Consider the following 23,976-nt stretch of genomic DNA (forward strand, 5'->3'; position numbering starts at 1 on the left):
GTTCAGCCACTATTAGCTGGTTTTCTACAGCAAAATGAGCTCTCTACGGCACGAATACCTAAAACCCAGCTCCACTTGGCTCAGTAAAGAGATGCACGCAAACCAACAAAGGAAACACTGTGGACGGATGGCTTTTTAATGGAGTTTTAAGTTTATTCAGAAGTGCCAAGCCAAAGACGCAAATGAAAGACAAACCATGAAGCCAAGCTAATGGTGGCTAATGCTAATGGTCTGTGAAAATCTCCCCTAATAATATCAGAACACGCATCCTATGAAAGTTTCAGATGGTTTTGTCTCTCCTGTGTGTTTCAGTCATGTTTAGTACAGACTTGGCTCATCTTGGCCAGGGAAGAAGACGATTCTCTATTAGTTCCAGTGCCGACACATTATGGAAATGCTCGAGAGCAGAGTAGGCACACACAGAGTAAGGCCCCGCAATGGGGTAAAGGTGACACACTGTGCTGCACTGCGCTCAGATGCACAGACTCCAAGAGGAACACGGCTGAAACCACATGCCACAATGTTGAATCATATCCCTGATTTGGAAAACTGTTTAAGCCGTAATTACACGTTGGGTCCCTGGTGGTTCAGCAAACTGCATGTAAGAAATAACTCCAATCCATAGTCTTAATGCGACGCAACTGTGTTTGTTTACATCTGATGAGAAGGTCAAAAGGGCGGAGAGATACTTACATGTAACCTCGAAATCTGTTCAGGTCATTGTTGGGCTTTTCACATTCAATCACACTGGTGTACTTCAGAGGGTCGAAGTCACAATCCTGCAACGCACAATAAGGGACGGTAAGTAACCATTTTATATAATCACATCAGCAATATTAACACAGATATTGCAAATGCGATTCGATTTTAATATTCTATATACAGCATATGTTTTATTTTCATGCAATTGAGCTGCATATAAACTTCTAAAACTGCTGTTAAACATCATGGTGCTCATTAATCACATTTCAGCTTCATGCAGCAACAAGATACAAATCTGCAAATCTTCTTTTATGGAAAAGAAACTCCTTAGTTTTAATCTACTAAAGGTGCCGCTTTCACACCCTTTCTCCCTGCCTATTTAGCTACATGAAGGCATTCCCTGAATCACAAGCTGCAAAACGCTGCCTGTGTTATGAAAATCCGCCACATATTTACGTGAAAAAGCTGCTGCGAATATGTTGTTGTTTATTTCCGTGATGTTCCTCGGATGTTTTCATGAATGATGAAGAGCTCTTTATTCAAATCACAGATTTTTTACAGCGCAGATATTTCTACAGAAGCAATGCTCTGTTGGTGAACATTGTTTTGACCCACCATAGAACTATTATTATCTATCTAATACATTTGTGTTCAGCCTCGGACGTGACGACACGGCGATGACCCCGTTAGATGCAGCTTAATACAATGATACGCGTGTACAGAGATGAGCAGAGGCGATCGGCTTTTTTAGGCCATCTCAACCAGGTCCACAGTGAAATTAAAATTATGTGACCCAATCGCAGGTCGCGGGACACTCGTTTGTTACTAGCGGTGAGAATAGTTTGCAGTTTACGCTGTGTATGACACGTGTGGAGCTCGATCATTCTGATTGGCCAACATGTCTTGCACTCAAATGGCAGAGACCTCAATTTCGATTTGATAAAAGGTTAATTGCGCAGCCCTAGTGTGGGTTCATCTTCAGTCATTATGGCTTATACCATGGTCTGGGTGAATACTCGATTCTGATTGGCTGGTGGGTGCTAACAAGCGTGCATTATTTTCGTATAACCGCACACGTAGTCCGGTAGTTAAATCACTGGGATATCACTCCGCTGTGGGCGTCGCCATAGCAACGCATGACACAGCTGAATCAGATAAACGCGTAATTAGTGACTGACAGGAACGTATGAGATGGATTTTGTTTAATTTCAACGTTTTGGGCCAAAACAAAATGTTTGATAAATGTGAAGTAGAGGAGAGTGAGCAGCTAGGTTAGCTACTGTTAATAACATATGAGCTTTACATTTCTATTGAAAACGGTTAAGGCACTATTCATGATTTTCAGGCGTACATAAAATGATCCTGCATTTAAACATATTTGTCTGGATTAGTAAAGTCAATCATAAAAGTTTCAGTTCGTGGGGGCCAGGTGTAAGCGGACTCCACCGCAGCTGTTTCCATAAACAGTTGAGCTCGTTGAACTAGCTAGCTAGCTTCAGGTTAAACACATGGATCTATTAAACAGCGTAAAAGTGAAACAACTCCTGCCCACGAGTGCCGCACATCGGTGTTTACTTCCACGGAAAAGTGCCGGGTTAGTCCTGTTGTGTTGTGATTCTGGCGATGCAGCGTGTGCTTATGTTGTTTGGTTGCGCCTGACTGAGATCCTCGTAGCTGCGGAGAATGACTCGCCCTGAGACGAGCCTTCGGTGACCGGCTAATAACCAACATAAAATAGTCCCGGTGGTCTGGCATATTTAGTGAGTTTAGTAAATGAAACAAATATTTATTATAAATGTTACGTTTGTGGGACCATGGTATAAGCGGATTAAACAACTCGGAGCCGTGCATTCGACGGTTATAATGCACTTCGTGGAGTAACACCACTCCGCTGCGCGTCGTGGTGTTCTTGACTCCGCGTCGTGCATTATAACCGTCGAATGCACGGCTCCGAGTTGTTTAATCCTTACTTAAAGTGATAGTCTGTAAGTTTAAATGTTTTACAAATTTAGTAGATTGTGAATGATTGACTGCGTGGGCTTGAAATCTGACGCAACATAAGTAATATTAAATAACAATATCTTTTCTAAAGACCCTCCCTTTGCTGATTTCTACAACTAATCAGAATCCCCTGGATACAACTTTGACCAATGAGAAGAGCTTTCCTGTGGACCGGCCTGTCAGGGCCAATCAGGAGGGGGGGGGAGGAGCTGAACCGTTTATTTTTGAAAGGTCTTTTCCTGCTCTCCTCATTTTGCAAACTAGGACAGGCTTTCTGGTTAAAGGGAGGACAAATTTGATTGTTTACTTTCAAATTTCATTCTTATCTCTCCTCACTTTGCAAACTTACAGACTGTCACTTTAAACCTGCTTTTCAGCACCTCCGCTGTGACATTTCACGTTTTATGATTTAAATGAATGTGTGCATGGAAAACAGGGGAAATTAGTCAATTTTCAGGACACAAATTTATGTTAGCAAATCGATGGCGCCTTGATGAACACAGTCTTGAGTGCAGAGCTGCTCAGAGCACTTATAAAAGTGTGTTTGTAAAGCTTTTTCTACCCACTCAAAGGCAGCACACTCGACAATTATCATTGGTGTTCACAATCTCAGGAGTTTAATATAATCAGTGAAGCAGAGAAATATGCAATTATCTTTGTGTAATAATAGACAGAAGATACTAAACTTATAATAATGTAACTATTCTATTAAATGGTGATGTTCGAATGACATGTTTAAAATGTGCACTGTGACCTGAATCTTGTTTTCAAAATGTATTAATAGTATCTGTATCTTTGCATCTTTCCGCCTGGTCAGTGCTGTATTAAAAAGCCTACACTGAGCGGCCGGCCCAGTATCAGATCCAGTGTCACTGTGTGCAGTCCGCTCTCACCAGGTCGTAGAAGCTGCGGACCACCTGCCTCTGCTTCAGGTTGGTCTCTCCGTCCAGCGTTGCCGTCTCGATGTGGCACAGTCGGTCGGGGTCGGAGGAGCTCAGCAACAGGACGTCTGCCGGCAGGATCTCGTTACACCTCAGTCTGACGAAATCGCCCACTCGCAGCTCCTTCCAGTAGATCTCCACGTACCGCCTCTCCGCCCTGGGACAACAATGACAGGGTACAACCGAGAGGGCATTACGCATTGAGGGCTATTGTTTTCAAATACAAGAACCAGCAAGGGATCAGAGGCCATAAATCTGCAAGGACAGGGGGCGACTGGGAAAGGAAGACGACACGCAATTGTTCCCGTCCACTCAAAATATATATGAGCATGAACATGATGGTACCAAGCCCTGATGAAGACGTGGTGGTCGAAACATGTTGGCTTGGGAGACTAAATAAAGGCCTTTTAAGTCATTCCTCAAGCTGCTCATATTTGTTTAGAGTGCCTGGGTCTGCCTCTTTTTGCCATTTTTATTCCTTTCTCATAAGGCTGTGCAATTAATCGAAATTCGATTACAATTTCGATTATTACACTAAACGATTACAAAATTAGCATAATCAAAAAAAAAAATACGATTTTGCAAACCAGACTTGCATTATTTCATGGAGCTGGGATTATTTTCCCTTCGCATTTCACGTGCCATGGCTCATGCTTTTGCCTGACATAAAAAGAAGCAGCGCTGTGTGATGATGTCATCAGGCCGAGCTGCTCAGTTTACTTGTGCAGGTGTGAGGGCTGGCCAACAGGGGGCAGGTGTGAAACAGAGACCTCTCCTTAATCGAGGCATACTTGAAATCATTTGTACTTTTATGACTGTTCAGAAAACAGAAAATATTCAGCATAGTTTTCTTAATTAATAAATATAGAAATAAAATAAAGATTTTTTTTAAAGGCAACAAATAATCGTTTGAATAATTGTGTTTTCAATTATGACAAAAATGATGGTGATTATTATTTTTTCAATAATCGAGCAGCCCTACTTTCCCAAGAGCACCCATATAAACGTTTGGAATACATTTGAACACCTGGAGCAATCGGTCATATCCAATGCCGTCGGGGAAGAGATACCGCAGCATCAAGACGACAAAAACTCGAATGTTCGTCTATGGACTAATTAATTTCTGTTCATTTAATTTTACATTTTACATTGCTCTAATGTAATGTTTTTATGTTGCATAAGAATGACCAATAAGGCTGTGTGTCTGTCTGTAAAGTTGTCTGTCTGTAAAGCTGACGGGATCAGGCAGAGCAAAGGTCGTATGGCAGGTGGTCCAGAACTGTTAATCTGTCAGCCTTTATCATGTATAAAACGCAAGTTGTACGTAAATTTGACCTTCTAAGTAGCACCAAGCCAAGACCAAGATCAAAACAGGACTAAAGTGGGTCTAAAAAATAAATATAAATATATGTATATAATATATATTACAAATAAATATGGGTAAATTATGTCGAAACTGTATATTTAAACCTTAAAAACAAACTTGAATGCGTTATTAAAGCATAAATGAAACTATATCTAATTAAAACAAAGCCTGAAATTGCTGATGACCACCTGAATAAGGTCACGTGCCACAGTTTGAGAACCGCTGCATTACGCTAAACTAGAATATAAAAGTTCTGGTGCTGGATTTTTAGTCGGTTGTGCCTCGGACCTCCTTTCTCCTTTCTCAAAAGAAGCTTAAATTTGCACATGGATCACATTCTGAACCCACAACAACATTCACTTCACTCACCCTCTTACTTATAATATAAAAGTCTTGTGGTCCTTTTTCTATCTGTGTTTGAGTCACTAAAATCAGAAAACAACAGTAACAGTCGATAGTGAGACTTTAAACAATTAACTATGGAGAAACTGCAATAATTGTCACACAACTTTTACCGGTCATTTCAATGAAAATGTGAAAAAGGCCAAAAATGTCGGAAAGAACTAACTTTGGGTGTTTACTTTGTAACCCCATCTGCAAATACGCCGCCTCATTAGCTTAGCATCCATATGAAAGTGCTTTTTCACTGTTCACCCAGGGCTAAAAGTTTGAGAGGAGCTTTCCATTGTCACCAAATCCCGTTAGCCCAAAAGCCCTGACGCCGTTTGTGATGTCGATATTTTTAGCCGCGCTCTGCTAATGGTAACCAGAGTTCATTTCTCAACAGTTCAGATATTCCTAGTTGCAAATAAACTGAATAATACATAGGTTCGGGCTACAAACAACAGGCAAAGACGTGAAAGGGAAAACATTGGGTTATTTATTCATGACGACTTCCCCGCGACATTAATGACTCAAATCGGAGCGCATGAAGGAGCGATTTCCCTGAATATTGTCATTCAGAGGCGGCGGAGTCAGCGAGAAAAATAAATCGGATGCTTTTGATGCCTGGAACTGTTATGAGATGGATAACATAATTGGCGGAGAGCAGACTATAGCAAGGAAACAATGAATGCTACGATAAGGTTCAAGTGAAAAGCTGTTTGGTCTGCGCGGTTTGCAAATGGGAACAACGTAATGCGCTCGCTGAACATCGGCGGCTGCATAGTCTCTACAATAGAAACTACATGTAAGAGGAATAAGCTGGTAAACAACATTGACAGGAGCATTTTTATACTAGAATAATGTGTGTGATGCCAGTGCCGGGGTAGAGAACTTTGGCTTTTTACATTTGAGCTCAGAGCAGTTATTTTCTCATCCTAAAAGGGCCTATCTCACCGGCCTGGAGACTAGCTAGAGACTGGAGTAGCCGCTGGTCATGGAGATGTCCCTGAAACGTCCCCTGGAGATAAGGCGAGTCTCCAGAGAGTCTCCAGAGAGTCTCCGGAGAGTCTCCTTGGCATTGGCTGGGCGCACCCTTCGAGATCAGGTCAGGAGCTCAGTTATCCGGGAGGAGCTCGGAGTAGAGTCGCTGCTCCTTCATGTCTAAAGGAGCAGCTGAGGTAGCTCGGGTATCTGTTCCGGATGCCTCCTGGTCGCCTCCTGCGGGAGGTGTTCCAGGCATGTCCTAGTGGGACAAGGCCTTGTGCAAGGCCCAGGACACGCTGGTGGGACTATTTCTCCGAGCTGGCCTGGTGTCGCCTCGGGGTCCCCCCAGAACAGCTGGAGGAGGTGTGCGACGTGTGTGTATCGGGAAGTTTGGGCATCTCTGCTGAGACTGCTGCCGCTGCGACCCGGCCCCAGATAAAGCGGAAGAAAATGGATGGATGGATGTTTTCTTGTAATTTTATGCAACTGTGAAGCACTTTGGATTGCCTTGTGCTCTACAAATAAACATGACTTGCCGTGCTTTGCCTATCAATTACATCAATTATTAAACTAATGTAAAAACATTAAACAAGGATCAGTAAACTTTTCTACACTAAATATCATTTTGTTCAACAAACTTGTGGCAAAACAATTTTCATTGCGATGTTTTTCCGTAACCCTGAGGCCTTGGACTTTGTGGACCAATATTCAAAACAGCACTCATCAGTAACGTTATCTCAAGAGCTAAGCATAAAAATTATTAAAATTATTAAAATGATCACAGCGCTGGTAGTTCAGCAGAAAAAACGCGCATGAGGAACTTTCTGCGATTTAGATGGAAAGTGGGAGGGCGTGTTTAACCCTTTAATGTTACCCACACTACCATTTAAAAAACAAAGCATTTTCTAACCATCTGGGAGACAACAACAGTGTCTTTTTTACCGGTCCAAACCTGATCTAAATCAGTCTGAAACTGGTCTAAACCAGTCTAAAAGTTGTCAATCTAAACCTGTCCAAACCTGATCTAAACCAGTCCAAACCAGGTCTTTACCAGTGCAAACCAGCATAAACCAGGTCTTTACCAGCATAAACCAGTCCAAACAGATCCAAGCCAGGTCTAAACCAATCCAAACCAGCATAAACCAGTCCAAACTAGTCCAACCTTTATCTAAACTGGATATTTCAAGTATTACAAACTTGGTAGAGAATGGTAGAGATAGGCAGAATTAGAAACAACACATGATTCAATAAATTGTGCTCTACCAAATGGTTAAGCAAACTCTTAAAGGGTAAACAATCCTTTTTTCTCGATTGTAATGATCGAAATCGAAAAGCCCTTTTAGCCCAGTTACATGCCCAGGGTAAACAAACACTGTAAATATCCCGGCAGAGGAATGGTGTGTGAACATGATCAGGAAATGGTGGCAAAGTTTATAAAAGGAAACTTTCTCGTGAAGGTGACCAGGGTAAACAAGAGTGTTGGGTGAATAGGCCGGAAATGGAGCCGTGTGCGATAATGGCTGCTGTGGAGAGATGTCTGCTCAAACCGAGACAAGCGCTGGGACAGGACTGTGTGAAAATGATGTTTATTAAGAAAACAGACAGGGAGGATGCAGCGCCACGCAGGGACACAAGCCGTTTTATGGGACAGTGTTTGTCCGGCAGGCACTGATGAAATAAAGTTTGTGTTCTGGAAAAAAAAAAAAAGGATGAAATGAATAGGGGCTGGAGACATGACGAGCGCAGCCGGGAGTTTATTCACTCTGTTCATAGTTCAGTGATTTAATGTCCAATTTTATACAAAGAGCAAGACGCCAAATTAATATCCAGTCCCCATTTTTTTTTAAAGCTCTTTAAAACAACAAGGTTGGCCAAAGTGCTGTACGTTCTCATTACAATATGACGTTTTTATATTGCTTAAGACAACCTTGAGAATGTACTATATAAATCTCATTGATAAATAAAGGTTATTCTTCTCGTGTATCTTTGGCAGGCGCGATGCCAAAAAAACTAATGCAGCTCTTTCGCAAAGCTGTTCCAGTCGAGAATATCGCAGTAAATCAACTTTATTTTAGTTAGTACTTTAGTAGCTATGAAAAAGAAATGCCGAGTAGTCGCTCACGTCATAACATAGGAAGCTGTGTGAAGTGCTTCCCCCGTATGGTTTGTGTGTGTAACATTAAGCAGTGAGAAGAAACAAACAAACTTTGCTGAATCAGAACTGTTGCTCTTTTTTCACAGCCGATAAAACACTGCCGCCTCACAGTTTGTCCAAATCCATCTGCGAAAACCGATAAACAGCACTAGTCAACAAAACTGTTTGTAAAAAAGACAAATTAAATCAATAATCAAAGTAGAAATTAGCACAACGATGGAAAACTGCTACACTTTAAAACACATACAGAGAGCTGGTTGGTTTGTTGGCTGAGGGAAGTCTTCCTATAGTAACTTCTGTATAGCAGACATTAAATGCACTTACAGAGCATTTTTCATCCAGTGCAAACAGCCTCGTGCTTCTTATTCAATATGGAAAACCCCATAGATACAGACGGCATCTCGGGATTCGCCCATATATGGTCATGTTTGAAAACAGTTAAGGGGGAAAACAATTGAGAAAAATTTAAACTTTCTCTAATTATTCCAAAACTACTTTAACAAATGCTAAATTATAAACATAGTTTTCTACTAAATAAGATACAAAGACATGGGGAGGAGCAAAGTGGTTCAAAAGCCCATGAATACATAAATAACGGAGAATGCTAACATGATGCTACATGTTAGCATCAAGCTAACACTAGCTAGCTCTAGCCACGACTGCCGTTTTTCGCTTCTGCTGAACAATCTGCTGTGAATAAACATCCATATGGACCCGATTCAGACTTGACTTTATTTGTATGTGATAAATAAGTTTATATTTCACCAGAAAATGGCTAAAAACTGTGAAAAACTGTTTACCAGAAGATTCTATTTTTCCCTTTGGCAAAGCCGTATCCCCTTCTATGACGCGATGCCGTCTGTATCTTTAGCTCTTTACCTCAATGTCACTGTTATAGAAAAGTACAATTTGCTTTAGTTATTTCAGACAACTTCCTTCTTATCTAATTAAATGCATGTAATGAATTGTGACGGTAAAGATGTAAACAAGAGACACGTAACAAAGATATCGGAGCGTGACCTGCCCGTGGACCAGTTTAGTACTAGTTAACAGCCTGTCCAGGTTTAGAAGTGCTTGTGCCCTGGTATGTTCCTGATTCAGATGATCAAATGAAAACAAGTTCTTGTGAGGCCAATTATCTTCAGAGGAGGTACGGTGTTGTGGGGTCACTGAACGCCTGAGCTTTAATGAAAATTGTGAAAACTGTGTTTATAAGAAATGCATCAACTGTGACAAATGAGTAAAAACATATCCTCGAACGACTCTTCATATCGGCCCCACTCTGTAAATATTAGCGTTTGAGACATGACTGGAATCTAAACCAATACCCTTTTACCGCCCACAAGAAGGCTTCCTGTGTGGACGACTTCAACAGCGGGGGGTTCTCAAACAGAGGGGCAGGTACGACAAATGGGCCATTTCTAGCGATACATTAAAGGTGCACTATGTAACTTTTTATGTGAAAAATAAAGCTGATATTTTGTCGTGACCGAGTGGCTGTGTGAGTGGTCAGCATGGCGCCTTTACTTTTTATCACAGTGGTCTCTGAGACGCTCCAGGATCAACTGTTTGGGGGGGTTTTCACTGCTAACAGACCCTCGCCAGAAAACCTACTAAACAATTGATTCTGGAGCGTTGTTCATGCCACCGTGATGGAAAGTAAAGGCTCCACGCTGACCACTCATACAGCCGCTGGGTCACGACAAGGTCAAACACGCAAAAATATCAACTTTATTTTTCACATTAAAAGTTGCATAATGCACCTTTAAACATTAAACATTTCAACAATATTGAAAATAGTTTGCAAATGTTCTAATACTGTGCAGCCCTAGTCCTGATCTAGTTACGTTCCAGTTTTAATGAGTTGTAGGTCAATTCTACTTTCATGTTACATAATCTAATATTTTCTAGTGTAAAACTCAATTGTAGCAAACATAATAAAAACAACTGCAAGTCCAGTGTCGGTAATTCCAGGAGAAAGGCAATGTTTTGTGCAATGTCTCCACAGCAGAAGAAATCCAATTATTTCCAAGGCTTGAGAACAACATGGTTCATGCGGACTTGGGAGCAGAAGTTTGCAGCTGTAAACAGGGAGTCTTTTGATTAGCGTGAACTATGCTGTGTACACGGCCCACAGTGCTGCTTTTCATTTGCAGGTTATATGCGCAAACTCTTCCCAAGAAGGTGCCGTGGAGAGAAGTCCAAGGCCCAAAGAAAGGTGGAACTAGATTTGGCAGTGGGTTGGTTTTCAAATGGTGGGATAGTAATGGTGATTTACACGAGGATTTAAGAGACGCGGGTTTACGAAAACAGTGGTTCTCAACTGGTGGGTTGGAAGCCTTTTCCAGAGTACATTTCTGTCTTTATCCTCTATAGATCCGCTGAATCTGTAAAAGATACTGTTTTGTTCATAATTTCAGCTTTATAGGTTTATTTAACTTCTAAACCCCCACCTGAACCGAGTGCATTTTCTCCAGTTTGGCATTACTCAAATCTAAACGCTTTAAAACAATAACAATAATAATGCATCTGTTTAATATAGTGCTTTTCTGGACACTCAAAGACGCTTTACATTGCCCTGGGGTAGACTGACGGAAGCGAGGCAACCAGTCTGTGCCATCGGCCACCACCAACCACTCACTCACTCATTCAGGCCTATTGTACATGTTTTTAGTGTTCTTAGTGCAAAATATCATCGAAAACGAGGATGAAAACAAAAAAGCGTCAAAAGAGTGAGCAAAAAAAAGGGCTAGACAAAACAACAAAAGTGCAACAATGGGTATTCAACTCATTTTTGTAACTTTTTAGTCATTTTTTTTGTCATTTTTTGTCACATTTTTGTCATTTTTTTTCGTTGATTTTTTTATCACATTTTTGTCATTTTTTCGTAATTTTTTGCCATTTTGTCACATTTTGTCACATTTTTGTCAAATTTTATTCACATTTTTGTCATTTTTTCGTCATTCTTTTAATCCAATTTTTGCCATTTTTTGTCACATTTTTTTGTCACATTTTTTGTCATTTTTTTGTCACTTATCATTTTTTTGTCACATTTTTGTCATTTTTTGTCAATTTTTCGTCAATGTCTTCTCATCGGCCACTCCGACCACCACCAACCACTCACTCACTCATTCAGGCCTATTGTACATGTTTTTAGTGTTTTTAGTGCAAAATATCATCGAAAACCAGGATGAAAACAAAAAAGCGTCAAAAGAGTGAGCAAAAAAAACGGCTAAACAAAACAACAAAAGTGCAACAATAAAACGTGACAAAAAAAAGCAACAAAACAAGAAATGGAAACGGATAAAAAGTTACAAAAAGTGACACAAAATGCAACAAAAAAAACAATGAAAAAGTAACAAAAACATGACAAAAAAAATAGACAAGAGACGAAAACAAAGAAGAAAATGCAACCAAGTAATCGAGAGCAAAATAAAGTGAAAAACGCAATCAAAAAGTGACAAAAACGTGAAAACAAAAGTGGCAAAAAGGCATCAAAAACTAAACAAAAATGTGATAAAAACGAGACGTAAACAAAGATGAAAGTTGCAAGAAAAATCCAAGAAAAAAGCAACAAAAGATGATGAAAGAGTGACAAAAAACGAGACGAAAAAGCGACAAGAAACTTTAGATCAGTTTAAGTTTAGATCAGTTATGTTAGTCTTCGCTTTCAAATGAGGCGTTGCACTGGCCTATAGGCTCCAGTCCAGAAGCTTTTAGATTTGGGTAAAGCCGCACTGGAGTAAACGGTTAAGGCGGGTGGTAAGAGGTTAATGTTTATTCAACATTCACGCGTGGGGAAAGTATAGTACTTTGTAGCGGGTCCCGAGAGCGTCCCAGTTGGGAAGAAGCGGCGCAGAAAAGTTCCGATTCATATTCAATGATATTCAGCTGAAAATGTGCACTTTCGCAAACACGACTCCCGGCTCATACCGTACAATCATTTAGAGTCATGGCTTTGCTCATGTCAGCTTTTCCAAACTAGGAACTCATGGACTCCGAGTGTGTACATGGATGACACAGTGCTGCTTTTCATTAGCAAGAGGCGCAAACTCAGCCCTGAGGAAAAATAGGAGCTTTTGGGAACAGAACAGGCTCAAACTGTGAGTACGACAGGCTCGTCAATGGTTTGGGTTTTGTTAAATAACACAGTTGGTCGAAGTGCAAGTGTCAGGTACTTGCATGAGTAAATACTTCAATTCCAGGTGGTTTTGAGTTCAGTTCTTATATGTGAATAAAGTGGTTATTTCAGCATCAATGACAATAAATGGGATTACTTATTTATTACACAGCGCTCTACATTAACCTCTTAACTCCCGCCTGAACCGAGAGGATCTTTTTCGTCACGTCATCAGATTTTTTTTCCCCATTATTTTTTTGTTGGGTATTCAACTCATTTTTGTCACTTTTTTGTCATTTTTTTCCTAATTTTTGTCAAATTTTTATCACATTTTTGTCATTTTTTCGTCATTTTTTTAATCAAATTTTTGCCATTTTTTGTCACATTTTTTGGCATTTTTTGTCACTTTTTTATAATTTTTTTGTCACATTTTTGTCGTTTTTTTTTTGTCAATTTCTTGTGAGATTTTTGTGAGATTTTTGCCACTTTTTCATAAATTTTTCGTCAGTTTTTTGTCAATGTCTTCTCACTTTTTTGTCACATTTCCATAATTTTTTCCGTCTCAGTTTTGTTGCTATTTTCACAGCTTTTTTCAAGAAGCTTTTGGACTGGGGTAAAGCCAAACTGGAGAAAATGTGCTCGGTTCAGGTGGGAGTTAAGGGGTGAACCTCTTAACTCCCATCGGAACCAAGCACATCCCCTGTTTGGCTTTACCCAAATGTAAAAGCTTCAAAAAGCAAAAAAAAGAAAGAAAATAGTGACAAAAATGAGGATGAAAATGTAACAAAGGAGGATGAAACGTAACAAAAAAAGTGACAAAAACGTGCCGAAAAATCCATTAAAATGCGACATTAAAGTGACAAAAATGTAACGAAAAAAGAAATGAAAAAAAAAAAAAAAATTAGTCAAAAAGCAACAAATAAGCCACAAAAAGTGACTGAAACACACACACAAAAAAATGACAAAATCGCTTTGAAAATGTGACAAAAAGTTACCATCACTTTTGCAGGTCTTGGCTTTCAAATTGATCTCCAGTCGCTAAGCTTTAAGATTTGGGTAAAGCCAAACTGGAGAAAAAAAACGCAACAAAACCACAACAACAAAAAACTATTAAAAAGTCACAAATAAGCCACAAAAAGTGACAGAAACACACAAAGCAATCCAACAAAAAAAAGACAAAAACGCTGCAAAACGTGACGCGGCGACAACATGGCAAAAAGCTCTGATCACTTTTGCAGGTCTTAGCTTTCAAATTGGTCTCCAGTCGCTAAGCTTTAAGATTTGGGTAAAGACAAACTGGAGAGAAAACGTGTAACAAAACCACAACAACAAAAAACTATTAAAAAGTCACAAATAAGCCACAAAAAGTGACAGAAACGCACAAAAAATCCAACAAAAAAAAGACAAAAACGCTGCAAAACGTGACGCGGCAACAACGTGACAAAAAGTTCTGATCACTTCTGCAGGTCTTAGCTTTCAAATTGGTCTCCAGTCGAAAAGCTTTTAGATTCGGGTAAAGCCGAATAGGAGAAAATGATGCTTGGTTCGGCACTGAGCAGAGATAAAGCCTCTTCTGGTAGATTTCACATCTGTAAACTGAAATCCAGAAGTACGACTGACTCTGTGTGACATACAACAGTATCAATACGGTGTTGTTGCCCCTGGTTACAGTAGAAAAAAACAAAGTAACTGTCACTTTCCTGTGGACAAACTGGGAAACTTAATATCTCATTTGATGTGAACGTTTAGTGCGTGGCTAAACTAAACCAGCAGGCTTTATCATCTCTGTGGATAAGAGTGTATCAAACCACTGGGGACAGCTTGTTCGGAAAACGTGGAAAAGCGAGTCATTGTGCGCTCAGATCTCGATTACTCAGCACTTAAAAAACTCAATGTTATGCCACCGCAACTTACCTGCTGTACACGAGGCAGTCCATATGATTGATTTCTTTGTCGGACCGGTGTCTCCTGTAGTCCTCCCATAGATCTTTGATGGCGGTGACAGATAAAATAAAAACCACCGGGGCCAAGGCCAGCTCGGGCTGAAAGGCATTGACGACGGGCACGAAATTCAGCAAGGCGATGAAGACGAAGTAAACATTCGCGAAGCGGTGGAACTGCTCGAAAAGGTTCTTGGGTAGGAAGGAGAGCAGGGTGTACTTGGTCGTCTTGATTTTGTTGTTTGCGTAGTGGCGGTTCGGGCTCTCCTCTCCCTTCGCGCTGTCGTAAAGTATGTTCGCGTGGACCGTCCTCGTTTTGCTCTCTTTGGTTTTCTTTTTCCTCTGCCTCCGTTTGACTTTCGGGGGGCTTTTGCCACCAGTTCCGCCGGTGTCTTCTTCCCCTCGCTCCCGCGCCATAGCCAGCCAGCCAGCTTGCCTGCCGCCGCTTTCAGCCGCAAAAACTTTCCCCCAAACTCTTCGAAACTTCTCCGCATCCAAACCGCGAGCTATGTTATCATTCTTTTAACCGCGTGGACGATAACGCCGATTCATCTTTTTTTGGTTGAACTAAGCGGATATCTCTTTTTCATCCATGTCGAGTGCTCTTTTGGCGACTCGGAGGAAAACTTTTTTTTTTTTTTGGCTTGTTTAGCTTTTTCTTTTTTCCCAAAGCTAGGAAGGATGCTGAGGCCCCGCCTACCGGAAGTATGTGGAGAACCGCGGATCTATACACCACCTGGATACAACCTTCTGATTGGCCGGAGAGCGGCCGTGGTGATTTGTATATCGACGGAGGACGTAGACTGGGCGCTAACGGGACGGTCGCTTTTCGGGCGAAGGGTCGAACTTCTCTGGAAACCCAACCCACCCAGGCCCCTCCTCGGCCCAAACCTGAAGTTTTTTTTTTTTTTTTTTTTTTGCATCTCCAAGTGCCACGCGGAATTATGGAGTTTATGCAGTTCCACATGCGTCTTTACATCCAAAATCCGTGTGTATGTTATATATTTTCAGGCTAGTGTGCTTGATTTTGGTCTTGCCAATTATTATTTTTTTGTATTCATTTTTTTTTTATTTTTTTTTTATTTGTTTATTTATGTATTTATTCATTCTTTTTTTTTGGCTTTTCACATACGATGCAGTGGACCAGTTTCTGTTTGTTTTTGTTTGAAGAAGTAGATATTACTTTTATTACTGTTTATTCTCTATATTACTGTTACATTTCTAAAATACCTTAATAATAATAAGATAAATAAACAGAAATTTAAAAAAAATAATACATGTAGTTTAAATGGTAAATGGCGCTTTTCCACCAACCCCTCACTCAGTCACTCTCAATTATACACCAATGTACACGGACACTGGAGGAAAAGTGGGTGGGGGAACAGGGATTCTAACCGCCAACCTCTCAGTTACCTATAGCAGTGGTTCCCAAAGCGGGGGTCGGGAACCCTTGGGGGGGTCGCGAGGCCTTGGGGCCCCAGATGATTTCAATATGAAACAAAAAGAAATTATTGAGTATAAAACACCTGAGACCACGTGAAATCCATTCAATTATTCAAAATGAACTGTTTAAATACATATTAACGTGAGAAGAGCTCCCAGATCCCGCCATTGCACACTGTCGTTGTGTCCTTGAGCAAGATACTTCCCCCTGCCTCCAGTGTCTGCTTACATTGGTGTATGAATGAGAGTGTGAATGGGTGACTGGTTCCTTACTGTAAAGCGCTTTGGGCCCGATAAAGGTAGAAAAGCGCTACATAAGTTAAGAGTACCATTTACCATAAGAGGAGTCCATTATTGGGGTCCCAGCCAAAACAGTTTGGGAACCTTTGACTTATTCGTCTTATTCTGGCCCGCCCACTTTGCCACTTTTTGCTTTGTCTCGGCACTTCCGTTGTACAGACACTTCCTGGTCGAGCATGAAGCCCGTTCATTTAAATGGAGAAGGAGGGAAAATGTTAAATCTGATGTTCAGTAGATTGATTAAATGTCCAATATTAATTTACACCAACATGTCAACACTGCACCGATTCTCTGCGGGGCCAAAAAACGGCTTTGTTTTCGTGTAGTAACTGATTTTATGTGGACTTCTCCAGTCCAATGTGATCTGATAAGAGAAAAGGGGCGGGCACAATTCATGGCGGCGCCCACGCGAACCTCCGGATTAAGGGGAATAGGATTATGGAAGACCCGCTCTACCAGTTGAGCTACTGTCACCCTGATGTTGTGCGCTTTACAACCCTGTGTTTACAAGTTTCTCATTGCGCTATACTTAAGTTGTTATTCATTCACACCATAGTCAGTGGTGGTAAGCTATTATAGCCACAGCTGCCCTGGGGTAGACTGACGGAAGCAACGCTGCCAATCTACACCATAAGCCCCTTCCACCACCACCACCCACTCACTCTCACACCTCTTTTACACTATTATTCGGTCAAGTGTTGTGAGCATGGCTTCTACAATCATCAGGTTGTGAGTTCAAATCCTGCTGAAAAAATTGGTGAATTTTAGGAGGTGAATGCAGATTATTTAAACTCTTCGGAGACACTTTTATTATCCCTAACCTATTAAGCCTAGAACACCATTGATGTGGTTTTCACCCGAGCAAATACATGTGATTTTCATTATGCTGCGTTTATCTGAGTGTCATGGGTCTCTGGATAGCTTCAGCATTGTCTTTGATATCTTTAATGGCATCAGGCCTGCCTTAATATACCCATAGGCCCCGGGGCTTAAACAGAATTGTAGGCCCCTGATAGGCCCTTGACTATGGTAGGCCCGTGGGCTCCAGCCCCTGCTAGGCCATTGGTTAAGGTGGCTCTGGGCATGGGTGTTTTTCTAATCCAAAACACACCTGGTCCTACAGGCAACAGTGATAGAAGGTAAAGTAGGTTTCGAGTGGATTCTACCCAGTGTTAGGGCAGAGCCTTCACCAGGGAAGTTCTGTCAGGGAAGTTCACAAATTCCTAATTTTCCAGTAATTTTGGAGCATTTTCATATGGTCCCCTCATGATGTTAGACATGACACCAGTGTTAATTTTGACAACACATTTTAATTTAGTTTTAGTTTTAGTCTTTTGACGAAAATGTAATTCGATTTTAGTCTAGTTTTAGTCGACTAAAATTGCAAGTAAATTTAGTCGACTAAAATTAAGACTAATTTAGTCGACTTTGCATTGATAATATTCATTATAATCATATTTAATCTTCTCTCCTCTGCTTCATGGAGCTGCTCCACATGAACAAAGCTCAGAGCTGATCCTTTGGCAGAGGATTTACATGATCTGAGGCTCTTTCAGACGCTCAATAGAAGTTTGGCTGATTTTAGTCTCTTTATTTAGTCTTATTTTAGTCGACTAAAATATCTGGACATTTTAGTCATAGTTTTAGTCTCATGAAAAACTTTTAATGTAGTTTTAGTCCAATTTTAGTCGTCAAAAATATCACTTTGACTAAAATTAAGACTAAATATTTTAGTCAACGAAATTAACACTGCATGACACAGTTTAAAATAAAAGAACACTATACTCAGATTTGTCATGTTTTGATATATTTTGATGACAAGTACTTTTCATTGGGTGTATTATCTCAGAATTTGAAATCGTGTTCTAGGGTTAATAATAAACAATTCGTCTCAGTCTTCATATATTCTTTCCTTGTTTGTTGCTGCTGGACTTAAATGCACTCTATGTCCTCCCCGCACTCCACTGGTATCAAATATTTCAAGCGCAGACAATGTGCCCTTTCAAGTAACTTGCCATGCAGTATGCAGACATTCCTAAAATCTGGGGATAGATGAGCCTTGCCATACGATACACCCAATGAACATGAGACGTATTATTCCATCTAAAGCACCAGCCCGACTTCCCACTTAGAGCGGCGTGATCCCTGCAGATAAATCACGAGGGCCTATCCCGGGGCGGCACGGAGCAATTTGCTGTCGGAGCATCCAGCTGTTGGGGCTGAAAAACTAATGGTTGATTGTACGCCGTGGCATCTTGGCTTTGGAGAACAATTCAATTTCCGCCGTGATGAATGGCTGCAGTGTGGCGGATGTGAGACAGGGGGCTGCATGTGGCCTCAAACCGCAGTAAATAATAAGAAAAACTTAATCAGGCTGTGAGGGAAAGGGCTGCACCGACGATGCCTCTTTGCTGGGGGGATCCTTGATGGAGATGCTTTCCACGCTTGGTCCTCCGCTCTTCCCTTTGTGACTCAACGTGTGATTTTTCTTCGTTTTTGACTGGATGCTTCTTCACCCTCTGAATTGTGGGGCCATTACCGCATTGTCTTCGAAATTATAGATCATTCCTTTGGAGATGACTCGGCAAACTTTATTTTGAGAGGAGATACTGTACCTTGGAGGTGGGGTGTTCTTGGTCTATACTCTGCACGTAACAACCCAACGAGGGCACAGGGAGGAAAAGTGGAAAAATGCAAGAAACAAGGTGCTGCATGGCCATAATGTTATTCCTAATTTGTGCGTGTTAGTGTAAGAAACTCATTCAGCTCCCCAGGGGCCACATATAATGTAAACAGGAAAATACTATAGAGAACATTTTTCCAATAAATGAATAACAATAATGAGCTGTGATTTGGTCAAAGTCTCAACTTGACTGTGGCCTGGTCAGAGCCGGTGCTGGCCCTTATGGGGCCCTAAGCAAAAATCCACTCAGGGGCCCAACAGCACGCATCCCAAGGCTGTTTGACGAAGAGAGAACCCATTTACGATCAAAAACAGCCGTGTGGAACATAGCCTTAATATGGGCCATGCCCCACTAACCACTAAGCCACTGTCAGACTGCGGTTTAGGACGATACAAGTCTATTTCCCCCACTTTTTAAAATGGTAAATGGTCACATTTTCTCCTCTCCGGTCTCTTACCCAGTTTAGGGACCACTGACTTCAAACTAACTGAAACTTGCACCTGATGGTTATATTTCTATCATACCACTGAGAATAAGCCTGATAATAATTAGTTTTAGACCAAGCACATTCCAAGAACTAGAATTACTGAAAGTAGGCGCTCATGAGAACCGTGTGGATTCAACTCTCATTTGAGACAAATACAACGGCTTGTTCTCTCTTCTATTCACCTAACTACAGGCCTGATCTACTCGAAACATCAAGAAGAGAGTTTAAATGAGTGTGAGGCCGATGCAGCCCGGAGTCCTAGCATCCCCGGTCCGATTAGGCGAGCAGCGCCGGATGCGAGCATGAGGCGAGGCGAACACCAGGAGACAGACCTCCTGCTCATCTACTTCAGCACACTGCTCCATTTCGGTCCGTATGTGGCAAAGTAGGCAAAGAGTGAGTGAGCGCTGCCTGTCAGACAGCCTGTCGATGTAACAACGCGCTCATTAATCAGCAAAACAGCTCTGTAATTTCACTGAGATGCGGGGCCCGTGCGGCCGCAGGGGCCCTACGCGTAATCTGCATATAGAAAAAACGGCTCAATAACAATGGCTTACACTTGTATTGCACTTTACAAGTCTGTATCGCAAGTTTCTCAAAGTACTACAAGTATTCATTGACTCCACACTCGGTGTTGGTAAGCTGTTATTGAAGCCACAGCCGCCCTGGGACAGACTGACCATTTACCACGTGCCTATAATGTGTTGTTCATATCCTGATCTCTTAATATATCAGTGCCCTCTGCTGGACACGTGTGAAAATCTTTCCTTTTTTAAAATTTAAGCTGCCCCCTAGTGGCTGGAATGAGCGCTATTCTTTAAAAATCCCACTCCGCACAGGAATGGGCTAGAGACTTACTTTTTTGGTGGACATACTCTGGAATTTGTGCTCTCCAGGCAGGATTCAATCATGTCGTGGGCTGGATCTGGGCCGCGAGCCACATGTTTGACACCCCTGGGTTTCAGCCTACAGCCCAGTGTAGCACCTCATTTTAAAGATAAGACCTACGAAACCTTTTCCATTTTTTGTCCCTTTTTCATTACACTTTTGTGATGTTTTTGTTGCTTTTTTTTGTCACACATTTGTGTAACTTTTCTGTTATTCCTTGGTTTCTTTTTTGTCGCGCTTTTGCCTCTTTTTCGTCCCTTTTCCGTTACTCTTTTGTAGCGATTTTGTTGCATATTCGTCTTCACTTTTCTGTTGCTTTGTCGTCTCTTTGATTGCGTTTTCACCTCGTTCTCGGCTCATTTTTGTTGCTACTTGACACTTTTTTCCTGAAGCTTTAAGATTTGGGTAAAGCCAAACAGGCAGGGTGTAAGAGGTTAAATAAACAGACCTGATAGTCGCAGTGCTTACTTTCTATCAACAGAAAAATGTGACTGTAGCCTACATTACACTTACTTCACACTAGTGTCCTTGGCATAAACAGAACATCTCTCTGACCTCACAGATAATAGTTAAGTGTCATGTAAATACCACGCTTCATTTTTCTGTGTGGGCATATCATTTCTGGTTGAGTCATTTTTCTGTGTTATGTTTCTCTCAGCATTATTATTGCAATATGGTCCAGTACAGAAAACAACAATGATGCAACCTGGCGCAAGATGATGTAGTACAATGTGTATCTTACAAGACACTGAGTTTACTTTTCTGTGATAAAATATACATTTTTGGTGCGTTTTTCAGGTTTTTATGAGCAATGAAGTGGTCTCCATTAACATTTTGTTCTATGGGTGGTCAAAACTTAATCTAAATATGTCAGAACCTTATAATTCTAAGGGGATGAATTGTCAAATGATCACTGTACATTCCTGAATGTGTTTCATTAACATTAATTCACCTCAACAATAAACTGGACTGGTCCCACATCACCAACAAGTACAAGAAGGGCCAAAGTCGCCTCCACCTTCTGAGGAGACTGAGGTCCTTCGGAGTGAGCAGGACTTTTTATGACTCTGTGGTAGCCTCTGCTCTCCACTACGCTGCCGTGTGCTGGGCCCCGGGCAGCACAGAGCGGGACAAGAACAGACTGAAAAAGCTGGTCAGGAGGGCCGGCTCTGTCCAGGGCTGCCCCCTGGACTCTGTGGAGGAGGTGAGGGACAGGAGGGTGTTAGCCAAGCTCACCTCCATCATGGACAACACCACCACTGCATGGGACTGTAGAGAAGAAGATCTTTATTTATATAGAAGAAGATCTTTATCTATATAGCGCCTTTCACAGACATGGTCACAAAGCGCTTTACATGAGACAATTGTACATTCACTCCATACTCAGTGGTGGTAAACTACGTTTGTAGCTTCAGTTTCCCCTGGGGGAGACAGTCAGAAGCGTTCACTCACACACATCATTCATCCTGGCCTATTGTGCATGTTTTTAGTGGTAGGGGAAACCGGAGTACCCGGAGGAAACCTACACAGACACGGGGAGAACATGCAAACTCCACACAGAAAAGAATCGAACCCGGACCTTCTAGCTGTGAAGCGAGAGCGCTAACCACTGCGCTACCATGCCGCCAAGGCAGAGGAACTGGAGAGGAGCTGAGCAGCTCTTTCAGTGGCAGAGTGAGGCGCCCTCAGTGCAAGAAGGAGTTCTACCACAAGTCCTTCATCCACTGCTGTCAGACTGTACAGCACCACTGTAAAGTACCTCATGTGCAATAACTAAAAAAATGACGTGCAAAACTACATGCAGTAATCTCTGTATCAGCGTCACAAAACGGTCACTTTGCACTGCCAATACTGACATTTTGACATGGTCTCTTCTAATTTTATGTCATATTATTTCCCCTTTTTCACTACCTCTATTTACTTTTCCATTGTTTGCACATTTCCTGTCCATTTTGCACCCCCTGAGTGTTTCTTGAGAGCTGATGCGCCGAATGAATTTCTCCATTGTGAGATCAATAAAGGCTTTCTTTTCTTTTCTTACCTTACCTTATTGTACCTCTTCGCGGAGGCAAGTTCAAACAGAGATGCTCAGACTTTATTCCCCTACACTTTCTTCCAGGGAGGATCTCAAAGTGTTCCCTGGCCAGCCGAGAGATACTCCCTCCTGCATGTCCAATAGGTTTTCCCAAAGCTATAGCAAACGTGACCACTCGTCCAGGAGGCTCCCGAAACTGAAGCCCAAGACAACTCAGCAAGGCTTCCACCGACTGAACAGGATTAGTGGATTATCATACAACTGTCCAATCATTCATTTGTGCTACAGCTTCCCATTCACTCGTTTTGAGAGAAAATGTGCTCTTCGTGGAAAGGTGTAACAACTCATTCTCCAATCAACAAGCTGCCAGAAGAGGGCACGATATTCCAGTTTGCGTGCACCTCCCGTACAGCGCTCACATGCTTTGAGAGTGAAGCTTTTACTGCAGGAGGTGAGTGCCAAATCTATCCCGTTAAATCTATACGTCCAATAATAAAAATGCACATTTCAGGAGGAAAAGCACAACCTTATAGCAGTGGTGCAGCTGAAGGAAGCCAGCGTGCTGTGATTCTCGGTGTGACCTTGAGCTTAAGTATCAGAAAACCGCACTCATAGTTGGGGAGATATTGTGTGAATAGTGTTGCCTAGAGACAGGAGATGTTTGGCACCTTCATTTGTCTAAAGTGATCCGTAGGTGTGAAGGAGGCAGGAGGAAGTGGTGCGTAGTCACAGGAACTTAGTGTGGTGCAATGGTGCTACGCTTTTCTTACAGATTTTTTTTCTTTTCTTTTTTTAAAAACACTGATTACATTTACTGTCAGGACATAACATAGACTTTCTTGGGTCATGTTTTGACACCCACAGTTTAGTGAAAAAAGTGAAGAAACGCACACCACAAGTTATTCCAAAGCAGACGTCGCACACTCAAGTAGCCGATGTCAAAGATATGTTTGTTCAATCGATAACGTTTCGGCAGAGCCTTCTTCAGATCATTTTTTCTTTTTTGAACCACCGTGCATTAAAGGGGCTAGATGCAAGTTGGCCATTTCATTCTCACTACTGCCACCTCAGGTCATACGTGCAACTGCACCTTCTATATTAAAGGGATATTTCAGGATTTTTGACATAGGGCCTCATTTCCTAGATATCCAGAGTGTTGCTGATTTCTGGAGATATTTGTTTTGGTAATTCAAACAGTTCTTATATTTGAAGAGGCGCTAGGCTTGTGCTAGGCTAGCGCATCAGCATGCATTAAAAACAGTCTGACCCGCTCCACAGTGCACCTGAGGCAAATCATTTATAACGCCACTAACCATATAAATGTCTGTGTCGATAGAATATTTTTTGGAATATAACTGACCTGCATCACATGAATGATCGCATTTTGAGGGACTAGTTTCTAGCAGATCACTCCGCCGCTGCGGAGCTTATACAACCACGAAGCTGAGGCTGCTCAAATGTAAGTTGTTTTAAATGCAAAATGGTTTAAATTATTCTAGGGAAAATACATAGTTTTACATAGTTTTAACATTTTTAAACATTCTAT

At 41.5% G+C, this 23,976-nt stretch overlaps 1 protein-coding gene across 1 annotated transcript in view; it reads right to left on the reverse strand.

The window, feature by feature from the left end:
* The window catches only part of atp10a (ATPase phospholipid transporting 10A), a 72,997-nt gene extending 57,887 nt beyond the window's left edge, over window positions 1-15,110 (reverse strand). Inside the window, exons 1-3 of the mRNA XM_079574851.1 lie at window positions 14,568-15,110; window positions 3,597-3,801; window positions 694-779 (exon numbers count right to left, since the gene is read on the reverse strand). Of these exons, the coding sequence (XP_079430977.1) occupies window positions 694-779; window positions 3,597-3,801; window positions 14,568-15,010 (734 nt within the window). The 5' untranslated portion in view covers window positions 15,011-15,110. The remainder of the gene's footprint in view (window positions 1-693; window positions 780-3,596; window positions 3,802-14,567) is intronic.
* Window positions 15,111-23,976: the final 8,866 nt, after the last annotated feature.

This window comes from Gobius niger, assembly GCF_951799975.1.
Source record: "Gobius niger genome assembly, chromosome: 17".
In the NCBI taxonomy this organism is placed as follows: domain Eukaryota; kingdom Metazoa; phylum Chordata; class Actinopteri; order Gobiiformes; family Gobiidae; genus Gobius; species Gobius niger.